Raw genomic sequence first — 15,218 nt, forward strand, 5'->3', positions numbered from 1 at the left:
GGCAGTGCCTGCTGCTGCCCCGGCAGCTCCGCGCACACAAGGGACCTCCCCGCGTGTCTGCACCAGACCCCGCTGCCGGCCGCGCTGCTGCTGGGACAGGAGCGGCCTCAGAGCCCGTCCCCAGCCATGGGCCAGCACTGGCCTCGCAGCTGCTCTGCCAGCAGGGACCTCCCAAGGAACTGCCCAGCCAGGCGCCTCTTGCTGGCCTGCCCGGGACTCAGCAAAGAGCAGAGCTCACGGTCACCCTCACAGACATGTATGGACCTGCTAATGCCTGGTGCTGTCCAGTCAGGAGCACAGATAATGTGACCTGCCAATCAGTAGTAGTGCCATGTGCCTGCTGCTGGCCTCCCAGGTGCTTATAAACATTGACTTGACCAACATCTGACTAGATGATCTCAAGATGTCCCTTGCAACCAGCTTCCTGCAGAGAAAGGTATCTTCTCCCACTCAAGCACCCTTGAAGCCCTGCAGACTGCTGGCAGGGCACCCCTGAGGGCAAAGGTTGCTACTAGGCAGAACATGCCCTGACAATCGCAAGGGTGCAAAGCAGCTCTGCAGGGAAGGACCTGGGCGTCCAGCTAGAGTCCTGGCTATGAGTCAGCAATGTGTCCTTGCCACAAAGAAGGCCAATGGTCTCCTGGGGTGCAGTAGGAAGACTGTTGCCAGGAGGCCAAGGGAGGTGATCCTGCCACTCCACCAAGTCCTGGGGAGACCATACTCTGCAAGAGGGCCAGGAAGCTACTGCAGAGAGCCCAGCATAGGTCTAGAAAGTTGATCGGGGAGCTGAAGCATCTCTCCTATGCAAAGAAGGTGAGAGAGCTGGGCCTGTTTTAGCTTGGAGAAGAGAAAGCTGAGGGGATCTTATCAGGGTGTGCAAATACTTGAAGGGAGGATGCCAAGAGCAGAAGAAGATGGCCTAGACTCTTTTCAGTGGTGACCAGTGACGGCACAAGAGGCAACAGACACCAACACAGGAAGCACAGGAAGTTCTGCTTGAATTTGAGGAAAAATATCCTTACCGTGAAGGGGACAGAGTACCTTCTGGCATGGGTTCTGGCCCCGAAAGTTTATGGAATCTCCTTCTCTGGAGATATTCCAGACCTGCCTGGACAGGATCCTGTGCAATGTGCTGTAGGTGACACTGCTTGATCATGGGGGTTGAACTAGATTATCTGCAAAGGTCCCTTCCAACATCAATCATTCTGTGATTCTATAAAGGAATTCCACTGAAATATATCAGCTTTTTGAGCTGTAGGGATCTGCCTGTCCCCCAGCTTTACTGTGACCAGTAGTCCAGTAGGATAGAAGGCATGCAGAGTCACAGTGTCCCTCCTCATTTCCCTATCTCTCTTTTCTCCCCTTGTTCTTGCAGTCACCTGGGGCTTCAGATGCAAATGTAGTCACCCACCCTGAGGTCCTGCCATGGAGGTGTCTGACTAGGGGTGAGGTGTCCAGGGCCTGGTCTCATCCCAGGGTGCTGGGCAATGTGGTTGGAGGGGCTGAGGAAAGTGTTGGTTTCTTCATGTGGTTATCCAAGTCAGGAGCAGTGTCCTGTTCTCTCCATCACGTCTCCACCTCAAGCTAAGAGGGAGAGCAGAATTAGATCAGTGCTTAGATACCAGTGGATGGCAGATGGACTCAACAGCACACCTTACTCTGCACTAAGCAGCAGAGAGCCCGTTTCCCTCTCTGCTCTGTTTAATGTTTGTGCTTGCAGCGATAAAAGCCTATGTCCCTCTAAAGAAGCCTCACCAGATGTAATGGCAGAATCTAAAATCTCCAAATAGAATAATTGTAAAAAAAAAAAAAAAAAAAAGGAAAAAGAAAAAGAAAAAGAAAGCTAAATCTCTCTTCTTCAGCAGAAGACCTTTAGAATTATATGCATAGTAAGATGCCTTTCCCATTAAAGGTGGATGTCCTCTCACGTCAGTTGTGACATACCATGGGATAAGAGTGTGACAGGCCTCTGCTCCTCAGAGAAGAGTCAAATGTAGCTGAGACTCAGGAGGTGAAAAAGGTCATCCTAAGAAGTATAAAATATTTTTTTCCTTCATTCCTAGAGGTTGGTGGTCACGGGCAGGTGAAGCATTTCAATAAAGCTTTCTCAGTTGTCACTGTCTTTAAAACTTTGGATGGTTTTCCTGTACCCCATGGAACAGATATCCAACAGCAGCTCCCTCAATGAGTTCCTTCTCCTGCTGTTGTCAGACACACAGGAGTTGCAGCTCTTGCACTTCTCACTCTTCCTGGACATCTACCTGGCTGCCCTCCTGGCCAACGGCCTCATCATCACAGCTGTAGCCTGCTGTGCTGCCCAGGTCTTCCTTGTTGTGTTCTTGTTTAGAGGAGAGTATTCTCTGCTCACTGTCATGGTCTATAACCACTTTGTGGCCATCTGCAGACCCTGCACTACAGGACCGACCTTCATGGACAACAGAGTTTGTGTCAAAATGTCAATAGCTTCCTGGGCCAGTGGTTTTCTCCATGCTCTCCTGCACACTGGGAACACATTTTTTCTACCACTCTGCCAAAGCAATGTGGTGGAGCAGTTCTTCTGTGAGATGCCCCAGATCCTCAAGCTCTCCTTCTCCTTCTCAGAATTCTATTTCAGGGAACCTGGGCGTGTTGTGGTTAGTGCTGTTTTAGTCTTTGGGTGTTTCATTTTCATCTTGTTGTCCTACATGCAGATCTTCACTGCTGTGCTAGGGATTCCCTCCGAGCAGGGCTGGCACGTAGCCTTTTCCGTCACCTGGCTGTGGTCTCCCTTCACATCAGCATCTCATTTTTTGCCCACCTGAAGCCATTCTCCATCTCCTCTGCAGTTCTGGAACTGGTGCCAGCTGTTCTGTATGCGGTGGTGCCTCCAACACTAAACCCTCTCATCTACAGCATGAGAAACAGAGAGCTCAAGGATGCTCTGTGGGGGTGAGAAGAGGGGCTGATCGGGGACAAATGGCCCTGCGGCAGCTGCCTCAGTCTTTCCACCCAACACTGGGAACACCCTAAGGCTGCCCCCCTGCACGCTCCGTGTCCTGGGCCCTTTCCCAGCAGACCTGTTTGCGCCCTGCAAGCAGCCAGCTCTGTGCTCCCACCCTGCCACTGACACGCAGGAGCCGCCTGCTGCCATTTGAACCCTGCCAGGCCCCTTGGAGCCCAGCGCGGCTGCCCCCGGCTCTCCCTCCTGCCCTGCCCTCTCCCAGCACACCCAGCGGAGCAGCCCGCGCTGGGGTGGCCCCGCAGCAGTGCCGGCCACAGGGCCTGCAGCGCCCAGGACACTCACCCACCAGCGCCAGCCCCTCCGCATGGCACCGTGGCCCCTGGTGCTGCACAGAGGGCTCTCAGCCTCCCCATTAGCCCTGGGCTGGGGGCAAATATGGCACAAGGAAGGACATGGAGGGCACTAACCTCACGTCTCCAATGTTCCCGTGATCAGCCCTGCCTTAACCCTGTCTGCCTCGGGGCAGCCCCCAGTCCCTCTGGGCAGCCCCCCTCACCAGGAACGAACACGAGTCCTGGCCCTGGGGCACCTCAGTGGAGCACAGGGACAGAGCCACCTGCCCCAAGCTGACACATGTGGGAAGAGGTTCTTCATTTATTCCCTGCCCATGAACACACCATTGTTACCCCGCTCTTATCACAGACATCTCTACTCTCCAGAAAGTCTTTCCCAGGTCAGTGTGTCTGCTTATCTGGTTGGCTGTTCCTACACCCCTCCTCTGTTCTTCTCGCAGGACCCTGGTCTGGTGATAGTGCTCTGCAGGGCGAGTGGGCATGGAGTGACTCCATAGTGTCCTTGCTGGTCCGGGCAGACCCAGGTGCATCATCATCATATTTGGTAGGTGACAACCCTCAGCCCTCCCTCCCCCAGAGTCTGTGGCTATGGAGGATGTTTTGAGCAACCCCAGGTTGTTTCATTTTTTTTTTTTCACATTGCTCAGGATGTGTTCACATTGTTCTGTGTGTCATTAGACCCAGCTCACTCTCTATTCTGAGACAGCAGTGCCCTGATTTGGTGTGTTCCTTGGTTTGGCCCTTTATCTTTGGGTGTCTCCATTTTGTTTGGGGAGTTTCTAGTCAGCGCCTGTCCCAGGAACATGTTGTCCCCAGAGGTCACCTCTGCTCTTCTGCTGGCCAGCTGGTAAGTGGTACAGTACCTGGCATAGACCTACTGACCACTCACCTTCTCCAGGGACCATGGACACCCAATATCCAATATTCCACAAGTGGGACCTGATTCTAGCCCTCATATCCTTGCACATCACTTTACGAGCTAATGTCCCTTTGCAACTGGTGCGGCAACAGAGCTTTTTTGGGTGCACTTCCTTGACTGCATTCTTGGCTCCTGCTTGGAAAGAAGAGCCCAACATTTAGGCACAGTACTATACGCTTTTATTATAGATATTTTGTGGAAAACCAGCTCAGACAGAGTGATAGATTTAAGGAAGTCTTATGGCTCAAACCGTTGGGATTTGTGCCTCCGGAGTGGAATCTGGAGTGAGTTTGAATATCACAGAGAGAATTTCTACAGTATGAGAGTTGCATGAGATGAGCTGGGAGTTGCTTGTGAGAAAGATGTGCAACTCATTACAGGTGACCCAGTACCAGCTGAACGCATTTTTTCAAGGCATCCTTTAGCTCCTTGTTCCTCATGCTGTAGATGAGGGGATTCAGTGCTGGTGGCACCACTGAGTAAAGAATGGCCACCACCAGATCCAGAAGTCGGGAGGAGATGGAGGGGGGTTTCAGGTAGGCAAATGTGCCAGTGCAGAGAAAAAGGGAAACCACGGCCAGGTGCGGGAGGCACATGGAAAAGGCTTTGTGCTGGCCCTGCTCTGATGGGATTCTCAGCACAATGGTGAAGATCTGCACATAGGACACCACAATGAAAATGAAACACCCAAAGATTAAACAGGCAGTAAGCACAAGAAGCCCAACTTCCCTGAGGCAGGAGGCTGAGCAGGAGATTGTGAGGATCTGGGGAATCTCACAGAAGAACTGGTTCACAACATTACCTTGACAGAGTGATAGGGAAAATGTGTTCCCAGTGTGCAGGAGAGCATTGAGCAAGCCACTGGCCCAGGCAGCCGCTGCCATTTTGACACAAGCTCTGCTGTCCATGAGCGTGCCATAGTGCAGGGGTCTGCATATGGCAATGTAGCGGTCATAGGCCATGACTGTGAGGAGAGAACACTCCGCTCCAACCGAAAAGAGAAACAGGAAGACCTGGGCAGCACATCCCAAATAGGAAATGGCCCTGGTGTCCCTCAAAGAATTGGCCATGGATTTGGGGACAGTGGTGGAGATAGATGCAAGGTCGAGGAGGGAGAGGTTGAGGAGGAAGAAGTACATGGGGGTGTGGAGGCGGTGGTCGCAGGCTACGGCTGTGATGATGAGGCCGTTGGCCAGGAGGGCAGCCAGGTAGATGCCCAGGAAGAGCGAGAAGTGCAAGAGCTGCAGCTCCCGTGTATCTGCAAATGCCAGGAGGAGGAATTCATTGAAGGAGCTGCTGTTGGACATTTGCTCACTCTGGGCATGCAGGAAAATCCAAGGAGAAAGATACAGGGACAAGTTAGGAGAGAGTTTTAAAGGAAAATGAATACATTAATGAAATAGTTTGTCTTCTTAAAAATTCCACATTGCTTCTGTCTGTATTGGGACTCTTTTTGTGCTCTTCTCTTGCTTAAGCTCTGCTTTATGTTGGCAGAGCATGTCATTAGCAGAAGAGACCTCTGTCCATGGCTCTGGAACATCCATCCTGCTGTACATGCAAAGGGTAAATGGGATCAGGTGTGACTAGCTCTGAGATTAGGAATTTCTGTGAAATGAAATCAGCTGCTCTGGTGGAAGACTTTTTCAGCATCTTCACTCTCAGTTCTAAAGGATGAGAAGACAGTTGCAGACAGGAGTGTCTGTGATTTTAAAATGTTCTTTTTCTTTCAGATTCCCCTGTCACACATGGGGTGTTCACTTTAGACGTGGAAATACTCAACATTTCTGGGAGGAACGGATCTATTGTCACTTGGAGCGGGGACATCTTATCTATTACTCTCCTTGACAGGTTTATGAGGCTTGAACCTCTTTGAGAAGGAGGAAGATGATGCTTCAGAAAGAAACCAGCCCCTGCTGAGAGCAGAGGAGTCCAGATTCTAAATGCATATTTCAAAACTTTGCACTTTTTCTCCAGGCAACAGAAGGAGGTTTCCACAACTCCCCTTCTAGCCACAGGGCTCTTTTCAGATGCCAATATACAGATGCCCACCACCATGTTCAGACTCTGAGCATCTCTGGACCTTTTTCATGTATCTCAGATATGACAGTGATGCCATGAGACAACAGTGCCTTTTTAGAGGACAGGTGGAAGCCAGGCAGGACACCACAGAGCAATAGCCTAAGGACCGTTAGCACTGAACATGGGTTCTTCTTAAGGGGGAGTCAGCTCATTTTCTAGCCTCGCAGACCACATTTCCTGGAGTGTCACAGGACAGATGCGGTCTGGGGCAAGCTCATTCCCATGCAGAACCCTGTGTTCCACAACTTGCAGCATCAGGGTCTGAACTTCAGCTGAAAACACTCAATCCCAGAAAACCCAAAAGCAAGAAAAGGAAGAGCTTGGACTGGAGGGGAAACAAGGGGCAACACCTTGTCCCTGCTGCCAAAGTGGGCAAAGAGAAAGACAGAAGGGCACACACGTGTGTGTCCTACATGAAATGAGCATGACACCACTGTAGGGCAGTCACTTTCAGCCCCTTTGTGGGGCAGCAGTAAACTGGCATTTAGCAGGAGATATTCCCCTCTCCTCTGCTAAATGTCTGGCAGAAGAGGAGGGAGCTTATACCCTGGACTTCATGGCTGTCAGGGCACAGGCTCTGATGTCTGGGAGAGGAGACACAGGGGTCTTGACCAGAGAAAAGTGCCTTTATTGGAGGGACTGACCATGACTTGCCAAATCCACGCTCCCATGATGATTCTGTTAGCAGTTCCCTATATTTACTTACCCATTTCAGCTGCCTGGAGCTTTCTCCTGCCCAACATTTTTCCCTGTTGCTGCTCACAGATGCTGCCTGACTGTGTGGTCAGTTCTGCCCTAAGGAAACCTTCCAGAACTGAGACCTGGGCAGGGGCATCTCTGTGCTTGCAGCTCACAAGAAGCAGATCACATAAACCCTGATAAATTAATAAAAGTGCTGCTAGAGAGCTGTAGGTGGAGGTGGGGGTAGAAGGAGGGTTGCTGAGCTTTCTCACAGGCCTACTGATCTCAGAGAGTAAAGGTCTTTGAGTCCCCATTCCTTGTCAAAACAGTACTTTTATTTCTTTTCCCTGACAAAATTAAGAAACTAAGAGCCCTGGAAGGAAAGCTCTTTTTCTTTTAAATAGTCTTTCATTTTTTTCTCCTTTCTTTGTAGTACAGGGACACTCTGAATTAGAGTCCATGAAGACCTGTTTTCATTTCATAGCTCTAGCCACAAGAGGAAATAGTATAATGTGCATGTGATGTGTGGCAAAGAATCCCTGCTGTGAAATGTCTCCCCCTCCACTGCAAGGAGAGATCCTTAAAAAACAGTCATGGGAAGAAGACCATTCCAGGAAGCTCATTAGCATTGCCCTGTAATCAGAGACTTACCATGTCAAGGGCTGTGAAGGTTTCTCCCACAACGAGCTCTTCTTTGGTCTCCCACGCCACACTGCCTTTCACTTCTCACTGCCTTCTCTTCTCTCGTATCTGCAGGAACAGGCAGTGCCTGGAGCTCTGCTGCTTTTGGCAGAGGAGCTACTCCTGCACTCGGTTGTTTCTGCACAACGTTTCCAGGTTGTCAGGGACTCCCAGGAGGCTGGCCCTGCTCAGAACCAGAGACCCAGCGGAACTCATCATTTTCTCTGTCCATGGAGCTCCCTTCTTCTGGGAAATGTTACCTGAAATAGACTAAAATTATTATCAATTGCCCTTTTTAATGAGTGCAGAGAGAAGGATTCCAACATTGCAGTTTATTTCATCAGCTATTTCATCAGCTAATGGCTAATTATCATAGGTGGAAACATCCCACTGTGGAAGCTGTGTTTCACATCTCTTATCTAGACAAAACATCTAGATGGGGACAAGGAGGGAACTGATTGACACATGCTTCAGGTGTTCATTCAGATACGTTAATCTGGACATCTCATGCCTGTTTAAAGGCCCCTGGGCTAGAGGGGGATTCAGTAAACTCCCATAAACTCTACAAACACACAGGAGCTGAGATTCCCCTTCCCGAGCTGAAGTGTGCACAACAGAGGCATCTGCACACAAGTTCCTTGTCTGCATTGCCATTGCAATCACTGGAGATGGAGAATGGAAGTCAGTTGCTCACATGCAAACTCGTGGTGATAGCTGAAGAGACTAAGGCGGTCCCAGGCATGTATAAGGGTTTGCTTGCTCTGATGGAGCAAACAGGAAATTTGCATCTTTATGGAGTATCAGGTAGGGACCAGGTGGGGAATTTCCTTGGCCACGTGTATTTACACTGGATGCCTACTATAATTAGAGGTCCACTCCCTATGACACTGAAACAGATGAAAACTCCAATGTGGCAAACAGCCAATGTAATTCAGTGCAGATACTTCATCTAATTACACAGAAATAGGCTGCCAGGGCCATTTGAGATGCCTGGCTGTCCAGGACAACCGCATATCTCCAGCACATACAGAGTGGGACCTACATGAAATCCATGCCCTTCTGGAGTGATTGCTCAGCAAATATCCCAGGGCATCTCAGGTTTCCTAACTGTGCCCAAAGAACTGGATCTCGCTATTGCCTTCAGGCAAGGACTGTACTGTCTACCTCTAAGTGCGCTGCATAAATGGGAGAATCACATCACACCAAAGTGTCCACTAGAGTCTCAGCATTCTTAAACCCTTCTAGCTCTCCTGTGTCCTAACCTCTTCTCACACCCCAAAATGATATGACCAGGGTCTATGCTAATTATGACCTCAGGATGGCTGGATCACAGACTGCCCGGGCACAGAGGCTTCTTTTGTAGAACATGTCTCAGACCCAACAGTGCCATGGAGTCAGCTCTGGCAGCCATTCACTCTCCTATCATTCCTGCATGGGCTGTCTCTGTTTCTCCCTGGTCTTGGACACTGAAGTGTTTGATCCTTTGGTGTCTTTTTCAAGACAGTCTTTTAACTTTCTATGAGGAGCTTAGGTGTCCAACTATAAGCAGTCTGTGACACTAAGAGAGAGCCTGGGTGTCTCTGAGGTACTTGCCTCATCCAGAAGTTCTCACAGGACACCTGTGCATGACTAGAGATGCAGAGGAAGCCTGGGCAGTGGGGACCATGGCACCTGCAGGAGCACCAGCTCTTAATGACTGTGTGACTGCATTACACTCATTCTGAAACCCACTTTCCCTTTCAGACAAAAAATAATGCATAATTTCTCCAGAAGATCAGTGTACACAATCAGAACCATAAAGAAATACAAGAACATAAGGCTATAGAAATTATGTTAAACAGTCCCGCTTAATACACTATTCTCTGAGGGATGCTGCTGGTAATTGGTGGTGACATGGAACTTATACTGCTGGTCACTGTTTTCAACCCAGTGGTTTATCCACCTGCCTTATGGCCCATTAGTCTCATGCAGATTTCCATAACCTGAGTATAAGGGGATTATCAGGGACTTTTCCAAAGTCCTTGATATACTGAAGGCTCACAAAATCCCCCTGCTTTCATGTTTCAGGCAGAAGACAGTCAGGTTGGTCAGACATGATCTCTGTTTCCCCTTGGCCACCTCATGCTCCCTCACTCGAATCTTGTCCTTCGTATGCTTGGATATGGTTTCCAGAAGGTCTTTCCCATCACCTTCCTATGGACTGAGATGGAGCTGATCAGCCTGTCTTTCCGAGGAAAGTGGGTGTGATGTTTGCCTTCTCCCAGTTATCAAGGACTTCCCTGATGACCCTGGCATTTTATAGACATTTGGTAGAAGTGTTGCAATGACTCCAGCCACCTCTCCCTAACCCCCTCCCTAGCCAACCTCCCTAGGGTAATTTCCGTAATCCCACGGATTTGTGTGTGTCCACTGCACAAAAGTCCTCCCTAGCTGCAGCTTCCTTTTCTGTGGGTGAGGCTTTGCTAACATGGATGCTGTTACAGGACTTGGGGGACAGGAGCTGCAGCTCTTGCACATCTCACTCTGGGCATCTCCCTGGCTGTCCTCCTGGCAACGGCCTCATCATCACAGCCGTAGTCTGCGACCACCGCCTCCACACCCCCATGTACTTCTTCCTCCTCAACCTCTCCCTCCTCAACATTGGCTCCACCTCTATCACTCTCCTCAAATCCATGGCCAATTCCCTCTGGGACAACAGGGCCATTTCCTATTTGGGATGTGCTGCCCAAATCTTCTCTACTTTTTTCTTATATTCGGCAGAGTTTTCTCTTCTGACAGTCATGGCCTATGATCGCTACGTTGCCATCTGCAGACCCCTGCACTACGGGACTGTCCTGGACAGCAGAGCTTGTGTCAAAATGGCAGCAGCTGCCTGGGCCAGTGGCTTTCTCAATGCTCTCATGCACACTGGGAACACATTTTCCCTACCCCTCTGCCAACGCAATGTGGTGGAGCAGTTCTTCTGTGAGATCCCCAGATCCTCAAGCTCTCCTGCTCAGACCCCAACCTCAGGGAACCTGGGCTTCTTGTGCTTACTGCCTGTTTAATCTTTGGGTGTTTCATTTTCATTGTGGTGTCCTCTGTGCAGATCTTCACCACTGTGCTGAGGATCCCCTCTGAGCAGGGCCAGCACAAAGCCTTTTCCATGTGCCTCCCGCACCTGGCTGTGGTCTCCCTCAGTGTTCATCAGTCCCTCAGTTTTTGTCTAACTGAAGCCCCCCTCCGTCTCTTCCCCCGTTCTGGATCTGGTGGGGGCTGTTCTGTGTGTGATGGTGCTGCTAGCATTGAACCTTCTCATGTACAGCCTGAGGAACAAGGAGCTCAAAGATGCCCTGAGGAAAGTGATTTCCTGGGCATTTTTCAGCCATGGCGATATTGCCTATGGTGTCCACAACAGAATCCTGCTCTATCACATATCGGGACTGAGCATTCTTTGTTCACATTACTTTTATTATGACTATTATTAGTAGTCATATTTGTCATCATATTGCCCCATAAGTTGTTCTTTATTTCCAAATTTACAGAGACTTCTCTGTCTTACCTAACGCCACATAAAGTGGTATCTAAGTCTAAGTCTGTGTCAGAACTAACTCCCTCACTATACCATGAAAAATAAAGATATTCTAACCCGTGCAGTTCCTGAAGCTTGGGCTTTTCTTCCAAAGCTGATGTCAAGAATAGGTCCAAGGAATTGGAACCCCAAAGGTCCTGCTGTGCTGGGTTCTCCAGCAATGTGGAGGGACGAAGAGCCTGTGGGCAGGGACGAAGAGCCGACCGCTGCTTGGAGACGATCTACAAATCGTGTAAAGCTCTCACTTTCACTTTGCTTTATTGTGGACCATGGTGATGGTCTGGCAATGACTCTACAGGCTGTGCGAATAGCTTCTCTGGCCGCACGAGTAGTTGTCATAACTTCATGGGCCTGCAGGCCATGGGCCTGCGCCTGGGGGGTGATCATTGTTGGATCTGTACCCATTAACCGCTGCAGGCTGGAGCCGTGTAATGGATGATCTGCCCCAGTTACTTGGGCTAAATACTTTGTACAGTTCTCTTCCCATTCTTGTCTGAAAACGATCATCCCTGCTCCATCAAAGATTAGCCTACAAGTTTGTTTTATATCAAATGGGAGCATATCGTCTCCCCCGAAGACACCGCCTATGAGGGTTGAGACCATAGCAGAATTAATCCCTTTATCCGCAATTGCTTTAACAATCGTTTGCACATCCTTAGGGTTTATCGGCGAGTAGACCCTCTGTCCTGCCTCCGTCACCCAGACTGGGAACGCTAGCGCGGCCGATGGGGCCCACTCGGCACACGAGATCTTTATTTCCCTCCAGTCCGTGAGAGGGGTTTCTTCCCTTCGCGGTTTTTCTTTAATTCGAATGGGAATATTTTGGCTTTTAGCTCTTTGGCTCTTAATTCTGTTTACCTTCTTTTTCTCCTTCCTTAAGTTTGAATCAGTTGTGGGCCACTCGTCCTCACTAGTGTCTGAGCCGGAGTCAGAGTCAGAGCCGGAACTCCACTGACTGGTCACTTCCGGGCTCCGGTACTTTTTCGTTGGGCTCCGGCCCCGCCTACTCCCCTTGCGGGCGGGCTGTTCCCCCCTCCTTGGCTCGCCCCGCCTCCTACTCACGGAGGCGCGTTTTTTCTAACGGCCGCTCTGATTGGTCCTCAGCGCCTCACTCGGGCCTCCCTCACCTGACCGGTCACCCCTGCCGCTTTTCTCCTTCTTGTTGTCCTCCCCCACCTGCTTATCTAATGGTTCCCGTCTGTTCTTGTTCTTCTCCCCCTCTTGTTTATCTAACGGTTCCCGTCTGTTCCCGCCGGGAGCATCCTCGCCCCGCCCTTCTCCTTGAGGCTCAGCGCCATTTAGAGGGGCATAGGGTGGTGGCCTGACCCAGGTGTCTCCATGGTCTGACTTCTTTTCAATGTTCCTAGCTTCCTCAGCTAGCTCGCTCCAAACAGATTTCGGCTGCTTTTGCTCCTCTGTAAGTGGGACGGGGTTCGGGGATTGAGGAGACGTATCGCCCTCTTGCAGATCTTTAGGCTCAGCAGAATCGCCATCATCTGGGGGGTGCAAAGTCTGTGCGGCTGCCCCGACTCCCGTTTTCGAGGTGGCCAACAAACAGTCCCTTATTGCCACCCAGGTCTCCTGCTCCTTTATAGCCTTCTGCAACGCCTGTACAACTTTTCCCCAAGCCTTAAGGTTTTTCCCACGACCCGAAGACATCGTCTCCTCGGCTAATGCCTTGGTACATTTGTCCCACACTTCAGGGTGGAGAATATCCACCAGCTGGTCTATAACCTTAATTTTTAAAAGCCTCGCAACAGCGAGAGTAAAATCTTTTGGCTTACAATAAATCCCCCAATATTTATGTAATCGCGATACGACCTTCACAAGGGCTTCCATCCTCCTTGTTGGTCCGGGAGCGTCCTCCCCGCCGGGCTGGTCCTGCCACTCCGGCTGCCGATCACCCGTCCAGGCGATGATCCCGGGTTTCGGCACCACTTGTTGCCGTTCAAACGGCGTGGCGACCTGGTTCAGGGACGGCACGGCGACCACCCCCAGGCCGCTCGGGCCATCAGCTCGCTAACACCAATGTGGTGGACGGCAAATGGCATTTATTGATGGGTAACAAGGTGTTATATAGCTAAGGTTTACAATGTCACATCCGTCTGCTTACATCATAAACTAACACTATTGGCTATTAGGGGCTCTACCTTTCCGTACAGCGCAATATCTTCCGGCCGCCGGACCCTAACTATCTGTAACAGTGTAGTAATCTGCAACAATTCATCAATGATTTGGATGAGGGGACAGAGTGCACTCTCTCAAGTTTGTGGACAATACCAAACTGGGTGGAGGGGCCAACACTCCAAAGGGCTGTGCTGCCATTCAGAGGAACTTGGACAGGATGGAGAGTTGGGCAGAGAGGAACCTCATAGGGTCCAACCAGGACAAGTTAAGGGTCCTGCACCTGGACAGGAATAACTCTGTACGGATAAGGGGCTGACCTGCTGGAAAGCAGCTCCACAGAGAGGGATTTGGGAGTCCAGGTTGACAACAAGTTAACCAGTTGCCAACAATGTGCCAGGAAGGGCAATAGGATCCTGGCCTGCATTAGGAGGAGTGTTGCCAGCAGGTCGAGGAAGGGGATCCTGCCCCTCTACTCACCTCTGGTGAGGCCGCACCTGGAGTACTGTGTGCAGTTCTGGGCTCCCCGGTTCAAGAGGGATGTGGAACTTCTAGAAAGGGTCAAGTGTAGAGCAACAAAGAGGATTAAGAGCCTGGAGCATGTCTTGTATGAGAAAACACTAAGTGAGCTGGACCTGTTTAGTCTGGAGAAGAGAAAATTGAGAAGGGATCTTATCAACATGTACAAATACCTGAGGGGAGAATGTAAAGAGGTTGGGGCCAAACTCTTTTCGGTAGTGGCTAATGAAAGGACAAGCAGTAATGGATGTAAGCTAAAACACAGGAAACTCCACTGCCATGTGAGGAATATCTTCTTTACTGTGAGGGTGACAGAGCCCTGGAACAGGGTGCCCGGAGAGGTTGTGGAGTCTCCTCCTCCGGAGATACTCAAAACCCGCCTGGATACGACCGTGTGCAATGTGTTCTAGGTGTCTCTCCTCGTGCAGGAGTGTTGAACTAGATGATCTCCATTAGTCTCTCCCAACCTCAACCGTTCTGTGATTCTGTGATACGTACACCTGGATTTAGTGCTCTACCTTCTGCTTACCCCACTGTCGATCGTCCCTCATTTCGTGAAGCTCCACTCATTGCCCGTCCCCAGGCACACGCTCTCCCTTGGAATCCCCTGAGCTCTCCTGGGGGCCCCTCCAGAAGCATCTATCATCAGCGTGGTCTCCTCTGGGAAAGCCCCAGGTAGACACTTCAGAGACCGTTCCCTATCTCCACTGGTCACTGAGAGATGAACCATAAACCCAGTCTAAACCCTAATCATCTGGGGACTCTGAGCTCATCGCTGGAACCCATAGATCTTACAATCAGAATATCAGGCCCTTCTGCGGTTGCACCCCACCTTGGACATATTGCAGCCATCCTGTGAATAGATGCCTGGTTTCAGACATATCACAGAGGAGATGCCCTTTAATTATAGGAAATATTAGTCTGGAGGCCAGGGCTGACAGAAGGGTGCCCAGTGCCTGGTCCTGTCTGTGCTTCCGGGACACGTTCACATGGCAACACAACAGAGCATCACCAGGTTATGAGAACTCTTGGGCTATATCCATGCAACAGAGCATAGAAGCACAGCATGGAAATGAAGAGAACAACTCTAGAAAGAGAAAGTCCTGCTCTGCTGGGATGTGTCTCCAGAAAGCTGCAGATCCCATGAGAAGGCTGCGGTGAGGAAATGCCTGCTGTGGAGTGTGGGGGTGACATTGTCAAGCAGAGGGTCTGTCCCCACAGGCTGCTGCCTGAGTCTCCTCCCCTGCACTGTCCGTCCACTTGTAATGTTACAGCACTGCAGACAGAAGGGAAGAGCCCACAGTGACATCTGGCTGCCACCATCACAGGAGAGGGGTGTGAGATGACACC

The 15,218-nt window shown here is 50.5% G+C and overlaps 2 protein-coding genes across 2 annotated transcripts; both read right to left on the bottom strand.

Annotated features, from left to right (window-relative positions):
• Positions 1-4,587: 4,587 nt before the first annotated feature.
• On the bottom strand, positions 4,588-5,520 carry LOC148594633 (olfactory receptor 14A16-like). Its single transcript, XM_088525018.1, has one exon. It carries the CDS (start codon positions 5,518-5,520, stop codon positions 4,588-4,590), a length of 933 nt encoding a protein of 310 aa, XP_088381144.1.
• Positions 5,521-6,832: 1,312 nt separating this feature from the next.
• LOC148594634 (uncharacterized) lies at positions 6,833-14,419 on the bottom strand. Its single transcript, XM_088525019.1, has 4 exons — positions 14,387-14,419; positions 12,127-12,302; positions 11,522-12,066; positions 6,833-6,876 (listed from the first exon to the last, which is right to left on the bottom strand). The coding sequence occupies exons 1-4, from the start codon at positions 14,417-14,419 to the stop codon at positions 6,833-6,835; spliced, it is 798 nt and encodes a 265-aa protein (XP_088381145.1).
• Positions 14,420-15,218: the final 799 nt, after the last annotated feature.

The sequence above is a fragment of the Tinamus guttatus genome, unplaced genomic scaffold (genome assembly GCF_059628265.1).
Source record: "Tinamus guttatus ecotype Peru unplaced genomic scaffold, ASM5962826v1 Tinamus_guttatus_pri_ptg000219l, whole genome shotgun sequence".
NCBI lineage: Eukaryota > Metazoa > Chordata > Aves > Tinamiformes > Tinamidae > Tinamus > Tinamus guttatus.

Bases quoted from the DNA above. Each gene is read 5' to 3' on its own strand.
- LOC148594633 (XM_088525018.1), bottom strand. From the start codon at position 5,520: ATGTCCAACAGCAGCTCCTTCAATGAATTCCTCCTCCTGGCATTTGCA.
- LOC148594634 (XM_088525019.1), bottom strand. From the start codon at position 14,419: ATGAGGGACGATCGACAGTGGGGTAAGCAGAAG. The intron at 12,303-14,386 runs GTAGAGCACTAA...AGCGGCCGTTAG, and splicing joins GACAGTGGGGTAAGCAGAAG to AAAAAACGCGCCTCCGTGAG. The intron at 6,877-11,521 runs GTAGAGTCATTG...CTCCTCTCCCAG, and splicing joins AGAAGCTATTCGCACAGCCT to ACATCAGAGCCTGTGCCCTG.